Source organism: Acomys minous (assembly GCF_964271855.1).
Source record: "Acomys minous genome assembly, chromosome: 11".
Taxonomy (NCBI): domain Eukaryota; kingdom Metazoa; phylum Chordata; class Mammalia; order Rodentia; family Muridae; genus Acomys; species Acomys minous.
In genome coordinates this window covers 35,495,368-35,516,575 of record NC_140492.1, presented here as the reverse complement: position 1 = coordinate 35,516,575, position 21,208 = coordinate 35,495,368, and the positions used below count along the sequence as shown (strand labels likewise).

Sequence of the window (21,208 nt, the reverse complement as noted above, 5' to 3'; positions counted from 1 at the left end):
CCTTGTCCACAGTGACTATAGTTCAGTAGTTGTGACTAAGTGCAGGGAGATTAAAAGAAATAATAATAAAAGCAGCTAGAACTGTAGAGAATGGCCACTTAGGGCAGAAGAATTGCCGTGTGTGTGTGTGTGTGTGTGTGTGTGTGTGTGTGTGTGTGTTTGTGCCACCTTGACACAGCCAGAGTCATCTGGGGAAAAGAAATCTCAACTGAGAAGATGCTTTCATAGTACTGGCCTGTAGGCTATAGGGCATTTTCTTGATGAAAGTCTGAAGTGGGAGGACCTAGGCCACTGTGTGTGGTGCCCTTGAGTATGTGTTCCTGAACATAAGAAGGAAGGCTGAACAAGGCCACGAGGGGCAATCCAGTAAGCAGCACTCCTCCTCCATGGCCTCTGCTTCAGGTTCCTGCCTCCCGGTTTCTGCTTTGGGTTCCTTCCCTGAGTCCCCTCAGTGATAATGCATGAGAGTTATATAACTTCAAATAAACCCTTTTCTCTCCAAGCTGCTTCTGGTCAGTGTTTTATGACAGTAAGAAAAGCAAACTAAGACATGCTTCTAATAGGTCTTGTGTGGTTATTTAATTAGGATCTTAAAAGACACAGGCAGAGGAGACAAATAGTGCATTTATTTCCACAAAGCAGTACAAAATAGAAAAAGATGATAAAGGGTACTGACAGGGTGCAAGGGGAGAGCTTGGTGAAGCAGACCCAACAGTGAAACCGGGACTAGACTCCATCAGAAGATGCAGGTAAGAAATTAATGAGCAGCTTAGAGGGAGAAAGTTAAGAGGCCCTCACAATGGTTTTGGGGAGGGAGGGAGGGAGAGAGAGAGAGAGAGAGAGAGAGAGAGAGAGAGAGAGAGAGAGAGAGAGAGAGAGCGCGAGAGAGCATATCTCTAAATTTGGTTAAAGGCAGGGAAATGAGGAGAGTGGCAGGGGGAATATATCCTATCCAGTACCCAGTTACTGATTAGAGGCTTGAAATCACAAAGCAGAGCGAATCAACGATAGTGTCAGGGGAGCAGACAGGCATAGTACTGACGATGGTCTTTACAGATCTGTGGAGGAAAGAAGAGCAGACCCAGAGGGGTGATGGGTGCTGGAGCATGCTGCTGGGGATGCACTGCGGACCTCTGAGAGGTATCACCGACAACAGACTGCTGCTCAGCCCACAGGCTCGGAATCTGCTACATCGGCAGAGGTGAGAAGCGAAGCGATGAGAACAGAAACCTCTAGGTAAGAGAGAATGTGGCCAAGGACAACTCTGGGGAACACACACTGGAGGTGCAGGAGGAAGAGGGAATCTGCATTTCATGACATGAGTTCATTATCTAATTCTCTGCTGTCTTTTATTTAGTGCTTCCTGAAAACTATGGTCTGTAATTGGTGCACAGTAGTTGAAGTTGAATAAATAAATGTAAAGTGAATATTCAGTAATATTGTTGTGCAGTATTCTTAATATTTCTAGAGGATTCAGATACTTTAAACATTTCACCCTAATCAAATCAAGACAGAAAACCTTTAAACTTTCTTCTCCCAAATTACTAGTCAGTTGTGCTTTCTGTTCCTGGAGCCTGCACAGCATGTCACCACACCAGGCCTGACCTCCTGTCATCACATTGCTCTTTTGAACCCAATACAATCATTTCTAAATATAGACCATGGCTGTGGTTCCAGCAAAACACTTAAGCTTCTTTAAACCTAACAGTTGATCTCTTTCATCTCAGAGAAACATCTGGTAACCATCACCAAGCACATCAACCAAGGTTGGTAAAACTCTTATAGAGAAACAACTCAATAGAAACCAGCTCTGAGGCGACTTGACATTTATACTAAGGGACACTGTCAAACACATCGGTTTCCATACACACAGTTACACTGTGAGAAGATCTGGGGGAAACTTATGGGCATCAGTTCACTTTCCCAACACCACCTGCTCTGCCATCACTTTTCTCAGACATTGATATAAAATCAATGAATTTCCCATGGTAAATCCTATAAGCAATCTAAGAGGGAATTAGGATCAAATTTTATCATGTACCATGCTTTTCATTTGACAGGTTACCAGACGTCTAGGCTCTCTAGCTAAAAAATACCAACAATTCTCTTCTTTTTAAAAAAGAAGCTGGCTTGGTGACAAGGGTAGGACACAGGATTTTAAAATTTCCCCATCTCATTGCCAAAACTCTGATGACAGATAGCACCTCTCTGAGTTCCTGCCGTGTATAGTGGGCTGTTTGAATAGTATCAGCTTTAGCTATACCCAGAGATGAAGGATTGTCCAGGCTCACTGATGACTCTCTGTCTTAAAATGCTGTCGGCCATTGAGCAGAAGTGGACACATGACGCTTCGTTTGTGCGTGCAGAAGCACCTGATGTGACTCTCTGGATGGTTTTTCTTTCCACCGTTATGAAAACAGCCATGACCCTGATCAAAGACAATCTAATCACCCTTGTCCACCAGGAAGACACATAACAATCTACAACTGAATCCACAATCAGTACTCAGTCTCAAATGGAAGCCACCCAACTGCTCTGTGACTGCTGAGAGAAGACATGGGAAAAAAAAAACCCACCCTGTCAACACCTGTGTTAAAAAGAACAAAGATCCTGGAAACTTCTGTGAAAGCTGACACAAAATATTCCCTCTAACCATGTGAAAACTTAGTTAGGACAGAGGTTTGTTTGTTTGTTTGTTTTTTCATGCCCACTGTATTTACTATTAGTATATTTATCTGCATTAGAAGTAAAAAGCTGATACCGATTTGAAAATACCTGCAGTAACTGGTTTCTTTCTGAGGTGTGAACTGAGACCCTTACAAATTAAGAGTCCCAGATCACATAGGTGGGGAAGAAATTATGAACAAGGCTGGGAAGCCCCTCTCACTGGGAAGTTATTGTGATACTACAGATTACACACCCCAGGACCTCTTGACGCTAACATCCATCTTTACAGACAGAAGTTAGCCTGAATAAAACGCTTATTTGCAGGACACGCTGATCCCATATGAAGATGAAGTTAAGGCTCTTCAGTGGGATAGCACTGTGGTACCTGGCACTAAGTCTTAACATTACAAAGCTGCAGACAATGACCCTGGAAGCTGCAGTGCTCATCATTCAAAACAAAACCAATAGATTAGCTTATACATTAGCTTAACACAGCGGGACAGAATCGGTTCCCAGAATGAATCTGGAATCACACTGGGTGGTGCCCTAGGCACATACAGAAAGGTCTATCATCCTAAGACCACAGTGGAGGAACAAGGAAAGTGGTAGGGGTGGGGAAACAAGATCAGGGTCTAGGACCCTCCAGGGAAAGGAGACATGGAAACTGTTTGACTGGGACCTGGAGAGCTGGCTCCTTATGGAGGGTGGTAGTCCAAGGTATACTGACTTCAACATACTCACCTTACTGTAACCAAATTATCATGCTCAGAAACTAGTCTTCTGGTGCCTAAATCAGTTTCACATGTTCTTCCTGATGGGCAGAAAATGTCCTGCACAGACTTTTCAAGCATTTGTACAGATTACCTAAAATTTACCTGATTGGTTCACCAAATTAAAAGTCTTGCAAATACCTTTTAATAAGACATTTTCATATTTAGAACATGTTTTCTTTTTAATTAGCATCAGATATTATCTCTGTTGATGTGTCCAGTAAATTTGCCTTTAAAAATAAAACCCCTTTCCCTGTAAATGTGGGTGAGTCCAATGCTTTGTCAACACCGTCAAGCCCTGCACTACTGAGCACATCACACCTTCCATCTCTGTGCCTCTTACCATTTTAGTGGTCTTCCCTTGAAAGAGGAAGCACTCGGAGCCACTTACTCCTCCCGAGTTAGTGTCCTTGGTGCTGTTTCTATTCTCACTCCCCAGCCAAGATGCTATTCTTAGCCTGATACCAAGAACACTCTCTCCAGGAATGCCTTGGGAAACAAGGTGGCACTGCTAAGGTTCCAAGCTAAGGAGCTGCACATGGATGCTATCCCTAAAGTCAGCTCTGGGCGGGAGGCCCGAGTCACTCCCACTATCATGTAGGGCTTTTCATCAATTCTGTGTGCATCTCAAGATTTGACCTGCTGTGCTCTTGGAGAACCATTTTTAACAAGAACCTTGATGTCTCCTGGACTCTCATCACTTCAGTTACCACAGCTCTTAGAGAACAGAAGCCCCAAACAGACAGCCCCGAGTGCTGGCTTTCTCATGCTGAAATTTCTGAACACATCTATAGCAAAGAAGAATTTATTCACTCTACAAGCTGAGCCTCCATGAGGACTCAGATAATTCTGCATAGACTAGGTGACAAAGTCCTAGTTTCCTAAATCTCAAGCTTGAAGTCAATGCTAATGGTACTCCATGTCTTAATATACACTGGAAACCTGAGTAGCACATAAATTGTCCTGTGGCTCAGTTACTATGTTAATGTAATGCTGCTATCCCTTTTATAATTAAGCAGCCTTAACAATTTTTAAGCATCTCATTTAATACTTCAGTGGCTTTATAGAGTCATTTGTTGTTGTTGTTATAGATACAGCTGAGAAATTACCAAATATCAAACAAGCTGAGAAAAAGACCACACTGAGATTTGAGTACAGGTCTACATTACTCTAATGCTTACAGAGGACTACATTCCTGTAAGTCACCTTTGGCTGGATTTTATGAGTGAACCTCAATTTCATAATAACCAATAATTAAATTATTTCCCATTGTAATATTTCTTCTAATTTCACGTTATAAACTATTCTTTAAAGAGTTCTTCTTTCATGCACATTACTGTACTTAGGACTTGTTAAGAAGCCCGTGAAGTAGATGCAAGCACTGTGCCTCCTTTGCAGACTAGCATGCTCGACTTCTGAAAGATCACCCAATTTGCCAAGAGTTAAAGAGCTAGGTAGTGGTGCAGCGACTCGAATCCTTGCCTCTCAAGTACCCCAGGCACTAACACAGCTGTTTCACAATTACACACCCGGCACATTACTCACGTAGTCAATGGGCTTGAGTGCTCTGACCCTAGCCGACGGGCAGCCACAGGAAGTAAGGTCAACGTAGAGGCCTTCTTCCAGTATACACTGATGGTAGAAAACGTCTTCTTGGTAATACAGGAGCCAGCTAGTAGAGAAGCAGTAAGACGCTCAAATTACTCTGGGTTGTCCTATCACCCAGCTATAGAAGCTAGGTACAGCAGTCACGGTGCTGGACAGTACTGGTCAATAAACAGTGGCTACTCTTGTTGAGTTTCAGCTTACTACGCCCCAGGAGTGAGTCACATACATGATTTCATGGTGTCCTCAATAACTGCTTACACTGAAGGTACAAGTTCATTTCTACAGTCAACATATGATACTAAAGATTATAAAAGTTAATAAGATTTTTGTAAGATTCATCAATTAAATGTCAAGAGTTGAAATCTGAAATAAAAAGACATCTGCTTTATACCAATGACACTTGTAAATTTAGTGTCTTCAAGTAAAAAGGCTTGGGATTAAATTATGGTGATGATTAATCAAAGTAATTGAGTTATTTTATGGACCAGTTTTATTTTAAAGTGTATTTATCACTTTTAATATCAGGCAGCTAAGATAATTTTTTTAAGTGAATCCTTCATGCTGAGCTACAGTCAATACACCACAAACCAAACACCTGAGTAAGGGTGCCCTTTCAAAAGGAGAAGCCCAAGGGAAACATTAATTGGCTATTAGCAATTTAGCTTGGGTGTATTTAACTTTTAGCCCTATAATTTAAGAATGGCAGTACTGTCTGTACTTTACCTAGACCAAGTTAAGTCTGAATTACTGTAAGAACGAATGCTGGGTAGCTCTGCAATTTACTGTCATTTTTTTCCCTATGTAACGAACACTTTATTGCTGACATTCATTGAGGGTTTTTAATGTGCTATGCAAGAAGCAAATTCCTTTGTTTGCATCATTTTATTTCTAGTTGCTTAAGAATCCTTTGAAGTAGGGCTCAGTAGTAAAGCACTTGCTTGGCCTGATTAAGACCCAATGTTCAATTTGCAGCAGCAGGGGGAGAAAACAACCTTTCAAGGCGGGTGCTGTCCTTGTTCCTCCTTTGTACACAAGGAGTCTGAGCCCTGAGCCCTGGGGATGACCCAACTTACCTAGAGTTACACAGCTGGGAAGGTGTGGGACTGGGCCCACAGCTAGGTCTCTCAAAAAAACTCAGTGCTCAGACAACCTCCACGGTTCTAAAATCTTTACATTTAACTAGAGTCTTTCACTTACACTTCCAGCATATAAAGGCACATGTAACTAATGTGTCCTAGATTTCAGTAGCAGAAGAGAAAACAAAGATTTTCCTGTAGGAAAACTCCAGTGCTGCTTCTTTCTTGATAAATGAAAATTCATCTTTCAGAACATTTTCTTTTTCACTTTAGTGGAGAAGAAACTCAAAGCCAGAAAATGGTACTAAAACTATTTCAGGCCCTTGCTACATATCTCCCTCCCTCTGACCACAGAGTGGTAGATAATCTTTCTGAACTCACAAGACTTTGTTTTAGTGCTGTAAAATTCTCAAACTTTGGAAGCAAATATGAAAACAGTAACAAATGTAGAAAGGTCGCATTAGAAGAGTGATAAGGAAACACAGAAGGAAAATACTGCTTGAATAGGGGAGAGCTAAGGTCAAGGAGGTAATGTTTGGGTTGGACCTGAAAAATATATTTGGATGAGCAGTAAACAAGTCTTATAATTTTGCAGCCTAATGGAGAACAAGGCGGCAAAGAAAGTACATGAATAGTGTACCGGGTAAACAGCAACTGGGAAAGGCAGTGGCTCTGGGATGGTGGGGAGCAAACATGCCTTTCATCCGATGCAAGCAAGCAAAAGTGAAGGTTTCCTCAAAGTCATTTAAGGAGGCACAGAGAAGTAGATACTACTGAAATAATATATATTGGACTTAAGTATCGGTATGAGAGTTTTGTTTTGTTGTTTAAGACAGGGTTTCTCTGTGTGTCCGTGGCTGTTCTGAAACTTGTTCTGTAGACTAGGCTGTCCTCGAACTCACAAAGATCCACCTGCCTCTGACTTCCAAGTGCTGGGAGTAAAGGGATGTGCCACCACCATATGCATGTCTTTTCTTTTTCTTCTCTTTTCTTTCTTTCTTCCTTTTTTTTTTTTTTTTTTTTTTTTTAGTATATCCTATGGAATAAATAAATAGCATCTGCTGGCTCCATTTACCAAAGACCTACAACCTTTGCAAGGCTCAGCAAACCAGACTGTGTGCCAAACAGTCCTACCACTTATTTCCATATAGCTCACAAGCTGAAAAGTGTTTTACATTTTAAATGCTTTTAAAACTAAAAGAAAGCTACTCCATGATACATATAAAATGCAAATCTCTATGTACCTTAATAAAGTTTCACCACAACTCAGCTGTACCTAGTCATTGAGTTAAACACAGTAGCCATTCCTTTCTGTGCGGCCATGACAGGGTAAGGCACCATGGGCCCAGCCCATAGCGTCGGCAGGATTTACCATCTGGTCAAAGGAGCACAGATGGCTGAGTGAGTGTTGGTGGAGGCGGAGGAATAAGCAGAGTGCAGGCAACAGGTAAGGAAAATGAGAGCAGGGAACGGCAAGCAATCCAGAAAAGGAGGAGAGAAACCGATGAGATTCTGAAGGGGCACTGAGGGATCCAGATGTGCTATTAGGTAGACACTGGAGATACGAGGAATGCAACCAAACTACAGGCTTAAAAATGGCTAAAATAGGGGCTGGAGAAGTGGCTCAGTGGGTAAGAGCACTGCCTGCTCTTCCAGAGGTCCTGAGTTCAATTCCCAGCAACCACATGGTGGCTCACAGCCATCTATACTATAATCTGATGCCCTCTTCGGCCCTGCAGGCACATATGCAGATAGAGCACTCATATGCATAAAATAAATAAATTTTAAAAATGGCTAAAATAGTAAATATTGTGTCATTGTATTTTATTATAGAATCAATGACTACACTTCAACCCAAGGAATCACATACAGTATCATATGTGAAAAAGATCAAATTTGTTGTTAGAGTTGGGGGAAAAAAAGGACTGAAAGTCTTTTTTTTTTTTTTTAAACAAATGGCAAAAACAATCTGAAGTGTGATATGAAGGTTCAAAAACTCTAACTCCAAATCTAGCTTCCTTGTCCGTAAGATAGATATAAAAATATTTTAAACAAACAAGAATAATATTTCTTGCCTTGCCTGGACATAAATAATGGCTATTTTGTAGGACTTTAGTGTGCTGTACCGTAAACATACAAAAGACATTATTGCATTGGGCGAAGACGGCATACTCCTATAATACCAACACTCAGGAAGGCAAAGGCAAGTGGATCTCTGTGAAGTTCGAGGCCAGCAGGGTCTACAAAACGAATCTGGGATAGCCAAGGCTACACAGAGAAACCCCGTCTCAAAAACAACAACAACAAAGTAAGAGAGAGAGAGAGAGAGAGAGAGAGAGAGAGAGAGAGAGAGAGACAGACAGACAGACAGACAGAGAGACAGAGACATAAAACCACTAAAAGGTTCCCATAATCAGCATTTTAAAAATATTCTGTATAACTAAAATTGTAAATTCAGCAAGATTAACATGAAGTAGTTAGCAAATGATCAGTGGTTAAAAAAGAGAGAGAGAGAGAAAAGAAAGAAAGAAAAAAAAAAGAAAAAAATTTACTGTGTATGCAAAAAATCCAAATAACCCTGACCTCCATAAACTTAAAAAACAAAACAAAACAAAACAAATTGGCTATTAAGTAAGAACAGAAGACTCAAGGAGCACACTCACCAGCCACGGAGAACCTTAAAAGATGACGGCGTGAACGAGGTCAGGTCGGCACATTCTTTTATGAAATCTATACACTCGCCTTGGAAGCCTGCTTTACTGAACGCCTTAAGCTGTGAGAACATAATAGTGATTGACAGTGAAATAGCTGGTCAAGCTCATCACAAGTGAGTCAACTTTAACACACCCACACACGTTCAGCAGGACATTAGATTCTTGGTTTATTTAGTATCAGTCATGTGGAGAATGGTGACACTCTACTCAGAGCGCCTTTACTTTTCCTTACATGAGGATGAAATGTTGATAGCTATCATTTTCATCATAGTTTGTATTGACCTGCGTGGGATCAGCCCCAGATTTATGATGAAGAAGCATCTACACTAGACTATGGATTTACTTTCTGAAAAGAATATTTCATATGTACAGTTTATAGATGAATATGACACTTTTTTTCTTCTTGAATTTTTGTCAAGGCAAAACAAACAACGAAATCCCAAGTAAAATTCCCTTTTGAGCTGAAAAACAACAAGCTGCAACTCTAGAATCCTTGAATCAAAAGTGAGAAAGAATAAAGTAATGGGCCCTATAGATATTTCATAATCCTCTGGAGACTCTAATTGGCCTGGTCCAAGGGGCACAGTGCACTGGCAGGCTTGCAAGGCAGCAAGAAATGCACTGTAATAAATGAGTGGCACACCAGAACCAGGTCTCCTCGGGCAGTGGCTGCTCACCACCTTCGTCTCCCCTAATGGGATCTGTTTCTTGGCAGCCCCATTCTGCCCCAACTTTGGTCTGATATCACAGATCTGCCAAAAGCCGGGAAGTGAGAGCACCAATGCTCCCTGACCAACTGTGGCTTTCACAGTGTGACTTCCTGTTGTGAAACCACTCTGTGTTTGAAGCACCAGGCACCAGGGAACTCCCAGGTTTAAGGAGAAGATCCACCACATTTCAATCAGACTCCTTCTCAGGATGGCAACAAAAGCCGAAGTCCCAAACGAGATGTATGCTTCACAATATAAAGATTCATAAAACATGAGGCACAAACTTCTGAAAATGTAGAGATTTTTGCAGCTTGCAAACACTCTCAAAAGTCACAGAGTAAACTGGAAAAACTACTTGAAAATGATCTCACAGCTGCCTTATTCACTACATGTGTTTCTGGTTTATAGAGTATATTTTTCATGTATTTAATGGGTTTAATATTTGTTTTCTCATTCAGGCTAGAGGCATTACTATTGATATAGAACTTGCTCAGCATGCATGAGTTCAATCTTGGCCCCCTCCCAAAAGAACCTACACTCTCCTCTCCTCCCCCCTCCAACATTTCACCATGAAGTCAGGAAACGCCAAAAACCAGACACCAATAATGCAGGTGTAGTATAGTTCAGACAGTTCAGTTAGCAGCCCTTTCTGGTCCTTAGTCTGTCTTCATACACAGAGAAATTTAAGTTCACAAACAGTATTTTGACAAATTATTTTTGTGCAAACATTTAAAAGCTAGGCTCAACATATAGTTGAGTTTATTTTTCTTTTACCTCTAAAATGAGAAAGTTTATGGTTGAGTCAGCATTAGACCAAACCTACAAAGTTACCACCTCTCATTTTGTCTACTTCATCAGTGCATCATCAGAATAGAACTCTCACTATAATGCTCTGAGAATGGCGCAGACAGGACCACCCATAAAAAGTATCCTCAGGATTATCAGAAGCCAAATCTAAGCTCAGCAGCTGTGAACAGCTAAGCTGTAGTTTCCATTCCTAATAAAATTAAGTGATGGTGTTTTTGAATAATTAAGGCTGGAGGAAAACCTAGCTACACAAAGCACTGTAGTATTTTCCTTTAGACTTTAATGGGCAACAGATATGTAGAGCAGATTAATTGGGTGCTTAGAAACTAAGCAAATAGAAGAACAAGGTATGGGTTACCATCAAACACAGGCGTCATCATGGACCACGTGAGCGAGTGTCTATTCCTACCAGTCTCCGCCATGGAAGTATACAGAAGCAAGAAAATGGAGAGAGGAAAGAAAAAAGGGAGGGAAGAAGAGAAAAGAAAAAGATATTCTGCCGTGTGGTGACAAGGTTATCTCTTCACACACAGCGCCACGTCTCTTCCTTAAAACTACCCTCTTGAGGCAGGAATTATGAGCACTTATGACTAAGATTTTGCACAGATACATCTTACTCTGTAGTTTGCATTTACAACACACATTTAGAAAATGTAATAGAGCCTAACTTAACAAACTAAAATCCCAGTAACTTAATTACTGACAAAACACAGATGGCCGGCTCAATTTATTTCACAGGATCAGCAGGGACTTTCAAAGTAATTTTATTTACTTTAACCCTAAAATAATTTCTAAGAGAGGTTCTCAATAATACTTCCCCCAACAATGTGGACCATCCTCATTGATGCAGAAGGACTGTTAAGTAAACAAAAACCTGTTTCCACTCTTCAATTACACCCTACATAAAACACTCACATCAATGAAATACACTAGAACAATCTTATCTTTCTGATCACCCAGGCAAGATTATCTTTGTTTAAATAGTTATTCCTGGGTGTTTCTGGGCCTTGATTGTATAAAAATCCTCCTGCATCACTGGTTCTGAACCTCCTTCCTCATGCTGTGGCCTTTTAATATGGTTCTTCCTGTTGTAGTGGCCCCCAACCACAATACTACTTCACAGCTATAACTTTGTACTATTATGAATTATAATGTAAATATCTGATATGCAGGGTATCTGACATATGACCCCCCCAAAGGGGTCACGACCCACAGGGTGAGAACCACTGCCCTATATGATAACAGCAAGCATAACTATTATAAACCCTTAGTCACTTCAAAGCTCGATAAAGCTAAGCTATAGGACAAAAGAAATTCTTTTGTTTCTTTTTACAGATACAGTTATGAGCAGAGAACAATAATAGTTCAGTATTTCAAGAATTCTAAACAATTACATTCGTAAATAGACTTGAGAAAGGTCTCAGGCATCCATGGTGGTTGGTTAGGTCAAAGGGGGAGGCGATTAGAATTCATACAGAATAACCTCTCCTGAAAAGAAATTACATTTTATAATATTTAACCTAGTAATATTTGTGATGTTTGACATCTGCTTAAGTCTAGAAATAATGACAAGAATCAGTAGTCTGTTTTGTTTTGTTTGGGGAAAAATAAAAACAAAATTAAACATCACCTCTAATGATGTGGCTCTACTATGCCAGGGGAATCTTGAGTTGGTAATCAGACTTAGTGTTCGGCTTGCAGTCTCAGGAGAAAGGCAGCTCCTCCATCAGGGCTGGTGTGCTTTTAGTATTAGCCGTTAGATATCCCACCACCAATTGCATGCTTATAACTCTCATGCTATATATTACTCTCTACCCATTTTTTAGAATTTTCCCCCTACAGTGGGCTTGAAATTTCTCTTGAGGTGATTAACATAAAGCAAAAAAAAAAAAATTCCCTGTTTGACTTGAAATGTAACTGCCTCCTTATTCAGACAGGAAAAAATACTTTATGTGAATGAACACAGCAAGATTTGCTTGGTTTTGTTCATGACGGCAGGTATAGGGAGGTGGGGTGGTCTGACGCTGTGTAAACAGAGAGGCTCTGTACGAACACCAGCCAACATCGGCTACTGCACACCCGCCAGAACGCCTACTTCACAATAACTGAGACGCAGCGAGAAAAAAAGGAAGTGTAGCTGGTTTCACTGGGCGTTTTCTGCTATTTCCCTTCTTCAAGGTGACCTGGAAACACTGTAGAGAAAGTCTAGCAGTCTGCCCTCCAACCATTAAAGTTCATTTTTAAAAAAACAAAGAGCGAAGAGCTAGGAGGGGAAAAATGAAATTAAGAGAAGGGGGTGTTTTATCTGCACTTGAGAAACTCAGGAGAAAAACTGAAATTATTCCTATTAAATTCTTAATCCACACATACCATTTTGATTCGTGTAAAAAGATGTGCTAAAAATATAATAATAGTAATAATAATGATGATGATGATGATCATAATAATAATAATACTAATAATAATAAAATAATAAAGAGGGGGTTTCCAAGACTCCGAATTAATGTTTCTGGCAGGAAGTGTCTCTAAGTACAAACTACTCAATTATGTTCAAGAAGGAACTGTTCCCAAAAGGCCTCAACTCACTAGAAAATAATAAAACCCTCGGAGCATTTCCAGTGCCTGGGAACATGATTAAACTGAAATGAAACGCGAGGACGCTGACAGGAGCACGGAGCTACGATGCACTTCCACTGCGTCAGGGCAGCGAGTGTCGCTCATCATCCGCCCGACGGCGAGGTTTCTAACTAGGCTGTTTAAAAAGAAACAGAGAAAGCAGTGTTTTCCTGCCTCTCTTCCTCCTCTATGGCGTCTCTTCCTGTCCCTATCTAGGTCCTTCTTTCATGTAAGACCTTGAAAACAGAAAGTACAGCATGTCTCCTTTCCTTCCTCCATCTGTGTGAAAAAGGCACTGACTTAAATTCAGAATCTCGGGTTTTATGTTCATACGCGAGGTTAATACTCACAGAATAAGTACTAACCACACTTAATCACTAGATCACAGCAGACAATGAGACAGCACTACACTTTGGGATCTTACCTAATCCCTTTTGAACCACCCCCTGACACACACATTCACACACACACACACACACACACACACACACACACACACACACACACACACACTCACACACACATGACGGGTGGGGAACACTCATGAAAGAGGCGGGAGAGAGGAGAGAAAGAGCGGGGAGAGGTGGGATAACGGGGAAGGGGGTTAAGGTTACCAGAGCTTTAAAAAAAAAAAAAAACTGATACAAGTATCAGAAATCCATGCATAGAGCAATGAGAAACCTCAGTGGGTAAGGGTGCTTTTTGCCAAACCTGACGGCCAAGTTTGAACACCAGAATCTACATGGTAGAAGGAGAGAACCTTCTCCCACACAGACCTCTACGCACGCACGCACGCACGCACGCACGCACGCACGCACGCACGCACGCACGCACGCACGCACGCACGCACGCACGCACGCACGCACGCACGCACGCACGCACGCACGCACGCACGCACGCACGCACGCACGCACGCACGCACGCACGCACGCACGCACGCACGCACGCACGCACGCACGCACGCACGCACGCACGCACGCACGCACGCACGCACGCACGCACGCACGCACGCACGCACGCACGCACGCACGCACGCACGCACGCACGCACGCACGCACGCACGCACGCACGCACGCACGCACGCACGCACGCACGCACGCACGCACGCACGCACGCACGCACGCACGCACGCACGCACGCACGCACGCACGCACGCACGCACGCACGCACGCACGCACGCACGCACGCACGCACGCACGCACGCACGCACGCACGCACGCACGCACGCACGCACGCACGCACGCACGCACGCACGCACGCACGCACGCACGCACGCACGCACGCACGCACCACGGCAGGAGGTCACACTGCTCCCCAGAAAATAAATCAATTAATGTAGTATACATGTTTCCTAAGCCTGGGTACTCTGGAAACAGTGTGATAGATACATGGTCTGTCTGAGTGAGGGGACAACAGAGACAACAGAAAAAGAAGAAAAACAGAGAAGAGGCACAGGCTCCAAGGACCCACTATGGTCAGAGCAACAGCTTGGTTGGCGATGGGGAAGGGTGCCATGAGAAGTCCCAGCCAACCCCTACTCTGCTCACAGGCACCCAGTGGGACTTGCTTTGTCACAAAGACACATGAAAGCTATCTCAAGAAAAGACAGATTTCCGAAAGTGTGAACGCTTTTGGTAAACAGCCCCGACAATGATAAGTTAAGAATATTTTGAAACATACCAAATGTGAAGGCTCATTTATCCCGAGCGGTTCCTGAAAGACATATTAAAATAATTTAAAGATTGCATCGTTCATCTTAGCTGACATCAGGATGTTTTGAAATTATCCTTCGTAAAAGATTTCCATGGTCTCACCAAGTTCCTAAATTCCTGCACCTGTCCAGGACCCCATGGGAATTTCAAGACTAATTTTTGTTGTTGTTGTTGTTGTTGTTTGTTTTTGTTTTTGTTTTAGTACTGGTGTAGCTAGGAGAAAGGAGCTCCGGGGTACATTCTAGAAAGGGCCTCGGTTTCTGACAGAGGCATTTGGGCCACTCTGGTGCTTTTTAATCATCACAGGGTCACCGTGTCGGACACTCCGTGACTATGCACGACAAGGCTGTTCCTTCTGTTTGGAGAACCCTGTAAGGTACCAGAGGGACCCTTCCCTTGGGCAAGGTCTTAACTGCTGGCCACAGACACAGCGCCTTTCTCCCCCCGCCCCCCGCACAGATAGAGAGCCCTTCCCCACCCCCCACCCCCCCACCCCCCCCAGCACAACCTACACCCTTCATCCTCTCACTAAGCACGTTGCTATGATTTTCTCAAGAGCCATGTGGACAGTCCTACTCCTACAGTGTCTCCAGTGAGTCAGCACGATACAGGACAAGTCAGAACAACTAAGCAGTGCTGCATCAATGAGCCGGACCTACTACAGAGATGCCTCAGGTGTGCTTTCCTATCTATGAACCCCTCTGCTATCCACAGATACACAAAAGAGAATCTAATTGTTTTAGAACAATGTTCTACGCCAGTGGTTCTCAACCTGTGTGTCTCGACCCGTGTGTGTGTGTGTGTGTGTGTGTGTGTGTGTGTGTGTGTGTGTGTGTGTGTCTGGGCGGGGGGGGGGGGGGATGTGTCTAAGATCACTGGAAAACACAGATGTGTATATTACGACTCATAACAGTAACAAAATTACAGTTATGAAGTAGCAATGGAAATAACGTTCTGGTTTGGGGGTGAGCACCACAGGAGGAACTGTATTAAGGGTCGCCTCATTGGGAAGGTTGAGAAACCCTGCTCTATACAGTCAACTCTGCCCTTTCCCTGCTTCTGGCACCGCTCTGCCCCTTACTTCACTTACCAGTTGGATTGGTCGGATTGACAAGATCGTGTTACTTGATCCTCCCCAGTCGAAAAAGCATTTGTATTTTCCTTTCTCTAAAATGTACTGATCTCCACAGAAGAACTTCTGGTTGTAGGCAACCCACCTAGTAGGGAGAGAAGAGCAGGGTGGAGAAGGGAGCTGCTAACACCTCTAAGCCCCACTGACTCCCCCAGGCTCCTCGGTCGGGCAGGGACTACGTACACGCCACTCTTCACATGAATGGATCTTGTTTCACTGCCAAAGCCGATTTCTTCTAAGTCAGAAATTTCTTGATTTGTAATGTCAATAAATTTCCCACTTTCTAAGTCAGATTCAAACAGTGTGACAGAAGATTCTATAAAATTCTAAAAAGAAGGAAGAGGTCTGTTTAAGAAAAACATATGCAACACAATTCCACATACCGTCAGGATAATGTTCACATTAATAACTCCAGGAAGAACTTTAAGTGACATGAAATACAACATTATCATCTCTATTCCTATTTGCTTTAGAGAAACGCATTAAGCCTGGATTTGCTCTAATGTGAAAATAACACGTGCCAAATAAATGGAAATTAGTCAACAGGTTTAGGTAAACCGCTAGGATTAAATGTATCACACATAGCAATAATTACAGGAAATAATCAAACCCTCACTTGAGCAAAATCCACACAAGGCAAGGTTTAAATATAACGTACTGTGAGCAACAGGAGGGTTAGGGTTAGGGTTAGGATTCTGTGAGCCCTAAATACAACTCAGCTTTTAAAAAGCTGCTTGTTCAAAATCAAAACGAGGTCAGAAAATTGTTTCCAAAGTTGATATGTTTATGATCTTATAAAACACTTAAACATAAACACATGGTAGACTGAAGACAGAGGCCACTCACACGAACAACGTTAAAACCAAACATATAAATTCCTAATTTCATTAGTAAGTGAAGAAACTCTAAAATGACTAGATGCAATTTTATACGACAGCCTTCCAGGAAGAGACTTAAAAAATATATAATAAAACATACTTGTTCCCAAAATTTAAAAAAAAAAAAATTGAATGAAAATTTCCATTTCTCCCTATCCAATCATAAACACTCTTAATTTTAAAAGATTTACATAGATATGTATATATCTATAGAGATAATTTCTTTATGAACATTTCTTTTTGCATACGTGAAATGTTTGCTCATTAAGTTCTCGTCCTTTCATTTCTATCACACGGGGGGAAAAAAGCTGGGTAGGCACAGCGGAGCACGCCTGTGTCCCCAGGCTGTTCCCTGGGGCTCTCTGGCCAGTCATCCCGGCCAAGTGAGTGATGTCCAGGTTCAGTGTGAGAGCCCAGCTTGAACAATCAAGTGAAAGCTTAAGTGGAAGATATGTATCGACTATGAACCCCTGGCTGAGACACAAAGGAACACACCCACACCAACATACACACACATACAGGAAGCCATGCACACACATAAACTGCTTGTAAGTAAAGAAAATGCTGTTAATTTCTCTATACCCCATGATTCTAAACTTCTTACCTTCTTAATTCATAAAAATAACATTTATAAATACAATACTTCCAGGTAAACACTGATTTCTTATAGACAAGACAAATAAAAGTTGAAAACAAAGGCAACTCTAGTGAGTAGGAAAAATGTCCTTTATCCATCTTGAACTGAGCAACGTGTCCTCCCCCGACCCCGCCTCCTTCCTTCCCTTCCTCTCTCCCTCCCTCCTTTGGCTTTCTGAGTCAGGGTTTCTCTGTGTAGCCCTGGTTGACCTGGAACTCAGAGATCTGCCTGCCCCAGCCTCCTTAGTTCTGGGATTAAACGTGTGTGCCACCACCACGCAGCCAACTTTCAAGGATTTAAAAGCTGCTGACAACGAGAGGTCAAATGTCCTATCAAAATGAAGGCTTTGCCTAAAATTTTTTCCCACAAAATAATTTCCAATCCTTAACTGAGTTTTCAATTCTAGCTCCAGAGGAACCCTCCGTGATCCAAGACAACCACCACTGCCTTCACTGCTTTTGCATGCTGCGTTAAAAAAAAAAAAAGTACATTGAAAAGGTTCATACTAAATCAGCCACCCTTCTAGTCCTTATTAAAATAAACTTCATTTCTTTCTTTCTTTGTTTTTGTTTTTTGGATTTTTGTTTGTTTGTTTTGATTTTTGTTTTTGAGACAGGGTTTCTCTGTGTAGCTATGGCTGTCCTGCTGGAACTTGCTCTGTAGACCAGGCTGGCCTTGAACTCACAGAGATCTGCCTGTCTCTGCCCTCCAAGTGCTGAGATTAAAGGCGTCCCCCACAACTGCCTGGCTATAAAACTTTATTTCTAAAACACATTTCCTTACATGCGTGCACACACACACACACTGAGCCGTATGAGGAATGAGACTTTAATAACCCGTGATCGTCTTTCACGTCCACAGATAAGCTTACCAAGGAGGTGTGATATTTATGAGTGACCTATCAGCACAGTCCTGCTGACAGCATGCACCTCCCCAGCAGAGGAGCACAGATGCAGGTATGCCTCGCCTCTTTTCCTCCACGCTGAAGGGGCACATAACAGCTTACAACCACTACGAGGATCGTGGCTGGATGGGGCTCTGCCACTTGTCAGAAACCAGTACCAACAAGAGACCGACAAAACCAGATCTAACCATAATGGAAGAGTTCATGGGCAGCGCTCAGTTAGTGGTTTCCCATTTCTCGTGACGAGGACTCCCTGTCTCTATCCAGTTCCTCTGACCCGTGAGTACCTGTAATTTACTTCTTGAGCTCTTGGGACTAGAAAGCACAGTGAGCTGGGATGTGCTGTGGATCACTGTGTTCCAGTGGAAAAGGACGCATGTGTGTTGCCTAGCTGCCGTTTCGCTAAGAAATACTTGTGTTTAGAGGGATGCACTTGACTTGAGCAATGCCTTGCACACGCCACGCTGTAGTAGTAGGGGAACCGCCGCAGCAAGAAGAGTCAGCTGAGCCTCAGGCCACATGTGACAGTGCGGCTTGGAGCTGGGAAGAGGAAAGGCCTCTTGACACGGGATTCATTGCAGAATGCCCATGTTGAGAGCATAAAAGACTGCAGAAATACATTCACACACCCCAAGTTCTCTACACTGTCCCCAACCCCGGAGCTTTGGTCTGTAGGGATGGGCCGAGTAGTGTTGCTCCCCTCTTTCTGTTCTCTGCTTTGTGGCTTTTCTTGCCTTGTAGCGTTTGTTGTTTTCCAGCTTTTTCCAGGTCCCTCTGAACCACTACTCTGGCTTTGTCCCATTCTCGATTTTCCTTTCAAACCTGCCAAACACAGAATATCAGGCCCAGCTGATCGGCAGCCAGAGCTGGAGCTCAAAGCCAATCCGTGCACTCAGTCACATGCTGGTGCTGGGTTGCAACCTCCTGAGGATGCACCTCTAGAGGCCACATGTACAAAATATGGAATTATACAAGGAAAATCCCAGGCTGGGTGTAGTTCATGGGTAGTGAAGTTGCATAGCGTGAATGAGGTCTTGGGTTGGCCTCCTCAGCACGGGGGTGGGGGTGGGGGGTGACCCCAAAAACAATGAAACAAAACATCTAAGTGTCTTAGTCTTTTTTAAAATTTTATTTCTTTTCACAAAAGATTTATTTATGTATATAAGCACCCTATTGCATGTATGCCTGCATGGCAAAAGTGAGCATTAGATAGAAGATTCCATTATAGATGGTTGTAAGGTACCATGTGGCTACTGGGAATTGACCTCAGTACCTTTGGATGAGCAGCCACTGCTCTTAACCTGTGAGCCATCCCTAAGTGCCTTATGTTAGAGGCTGAGTAGAGCAGACATTTGCAGCCATGTTGAGGGTTAGCCTGTGAGTTCTAGGTAATTACATCTCTGATTTTCTCTGCACATTTAAGTCACTGAATATTCCACAGGCGAGGGTAGGCTTCATCTCAAGGAGGATCGACAGCAATGGGGTGACTTAAAGGCTATAGTCAAGTTTATATTTTTAAAGTACTTGACTTATTCAGTACAGTCTCAAGTGGAGAAAACTGTGAGAGAAAACTAAGAGCCACTTTAAGCCCAAACATGAATTACAAGGCTCAGCAATTTGATGACTTTTAAATTCCATAAACCGTCTCGGCTGACCCAGCCAGCGACCTCTTATACTACAACCCTGGGCAGGCACTGTGATTCAGGTGCTGACGGAGACCTGCTGAACCACCAACTTAAGGGAAATAGTGGTCGGCAATACCGCCTGGGCTTAGAGGTCTGAGGACAGACCGTAGGCCTGGCAAAGAGCAAAATCAGACATCAAAAGTAAATCTAGACCATAAGGTAGTGTAAAAATGAAGGAAAACAGGGACGTTGAGCAAATTTTATTGAGGGAGAGAAGGAATAAAAATGTCTCAACCCTGAAGCCTGAACTGGGCCACATTCCTTTCACTGTACTACTTTCTTCAAAAGCGCCCAGCAAAACATGAATATATGAGTGACTCATTTGGAACTGGGAATACATTTCTCCTTGTCCTCTTCAAATCATTAAATGGCACAGTTCCCATTGTCCCCAAGGAACGTATCCGCTATTTGACCTGAGTAAATCCAGAGTGCTCTATGGACTGCAGCCAGGATCTCTGAACTGACACTCCTCACTCAGCACAGCTTCCCTGCCTGCTCTGTGGTGACTTCGCATGGCCTCACATGACTGACAGCCACGCTTCCCCTTTTCCAGATTATGGGCATTCCAGACTACAGGACAGAGGCATGTCATACCAGCGTTCACCGTTCACTCAGCAAGACCGTCAGGGTCACAATTCCTGGCTGAGGAATATACAAATATCAAAATGTAACTTGTCTTTACATGTCTTTAAGGAGCTTGGGCAATATATACATACATTCTATGTCTAAAAAAACATATAGTTCTTTTAGTAAAAGTTATCTGAATGCACATTAGAGATAATCTTCTAGAACAATATCTGAAAGTCATGTAAACATGCTACATATGTGCACTGACCTGTCACGTGACCCTACATGACTAGCTAGCTACCAGTGAAATGACAAGCCTAATAAGCCTTTAATGGAATGAAATCCAGTTTTCTACCATGAAGCTGTTCTTTAAGGCCATACAAGTAGAATGGTGAAAATGGGGAACATGGCATGTGTCCTACACAGCTTGCTTGCTGTTCAACCATCCTAACCCTAACATGTTCAGTGGACTCGCAGAGCCTTTGTCAAGATTAGTGCAGGAGAGCCATAAACCAATACTCGATAGTACTAAGACTGTCACAAGGATTAGAATGTCAGCCTAAAACCTAACCTGAAGACACAGGGCAGAAGGGGTTTTATCTGAAGAGCACATCTGCTTACTCATTACAAAAGCTCGCTCGAAATGTTCATACATGTTCCACACCTTTGTGTACAGCAGTGCCTCTCTAACTCTTGGCAGGTTCCAGCCAGTGAGTTCAGAGATG

General features: G+C 42.8%; 1 protein-coding gene across 1 annotated transcript in view; it reads right to left on the bottom strand.

Moving 5' to 3' along the window:
• CRYBG3 (crystallin beta-gamma domain containing 3) overlaps positions 1 to 21,208 on the bottom strand; it is a 100,848-nt gene that overhangs the window by 18,203 nt on the left and 61,437 nt on the right. Inside the window, exons 13-17 of the mRNA XM_084801431.1 lie at positions 15,996 to 16,138; positions 15,771 to 15,897; positions 14,649 to 14,681; positions 8,785 to 8,894; positions 4,983 to 5,109 (exon numbers count right to left, since the gene is read on the bottom strand). Of these exons, the coding sequence (XP_084657557.1) occupies positions 4,983 to 5,109; positions 8,785 to 8,894; positions 14,649 to 14,681; positions 15,771 to 15,897; positions 15,996 to 16,138 (540 nt within the window). The remainder of the gene's footprint in view (positions 1 to 4,982; positions 5,110 to 8,784; positions 8,895 to 14,648; positions 14,682 to 15,770; positions 15,898 to 15,995; positions 16,139 to 21,208) is intronic.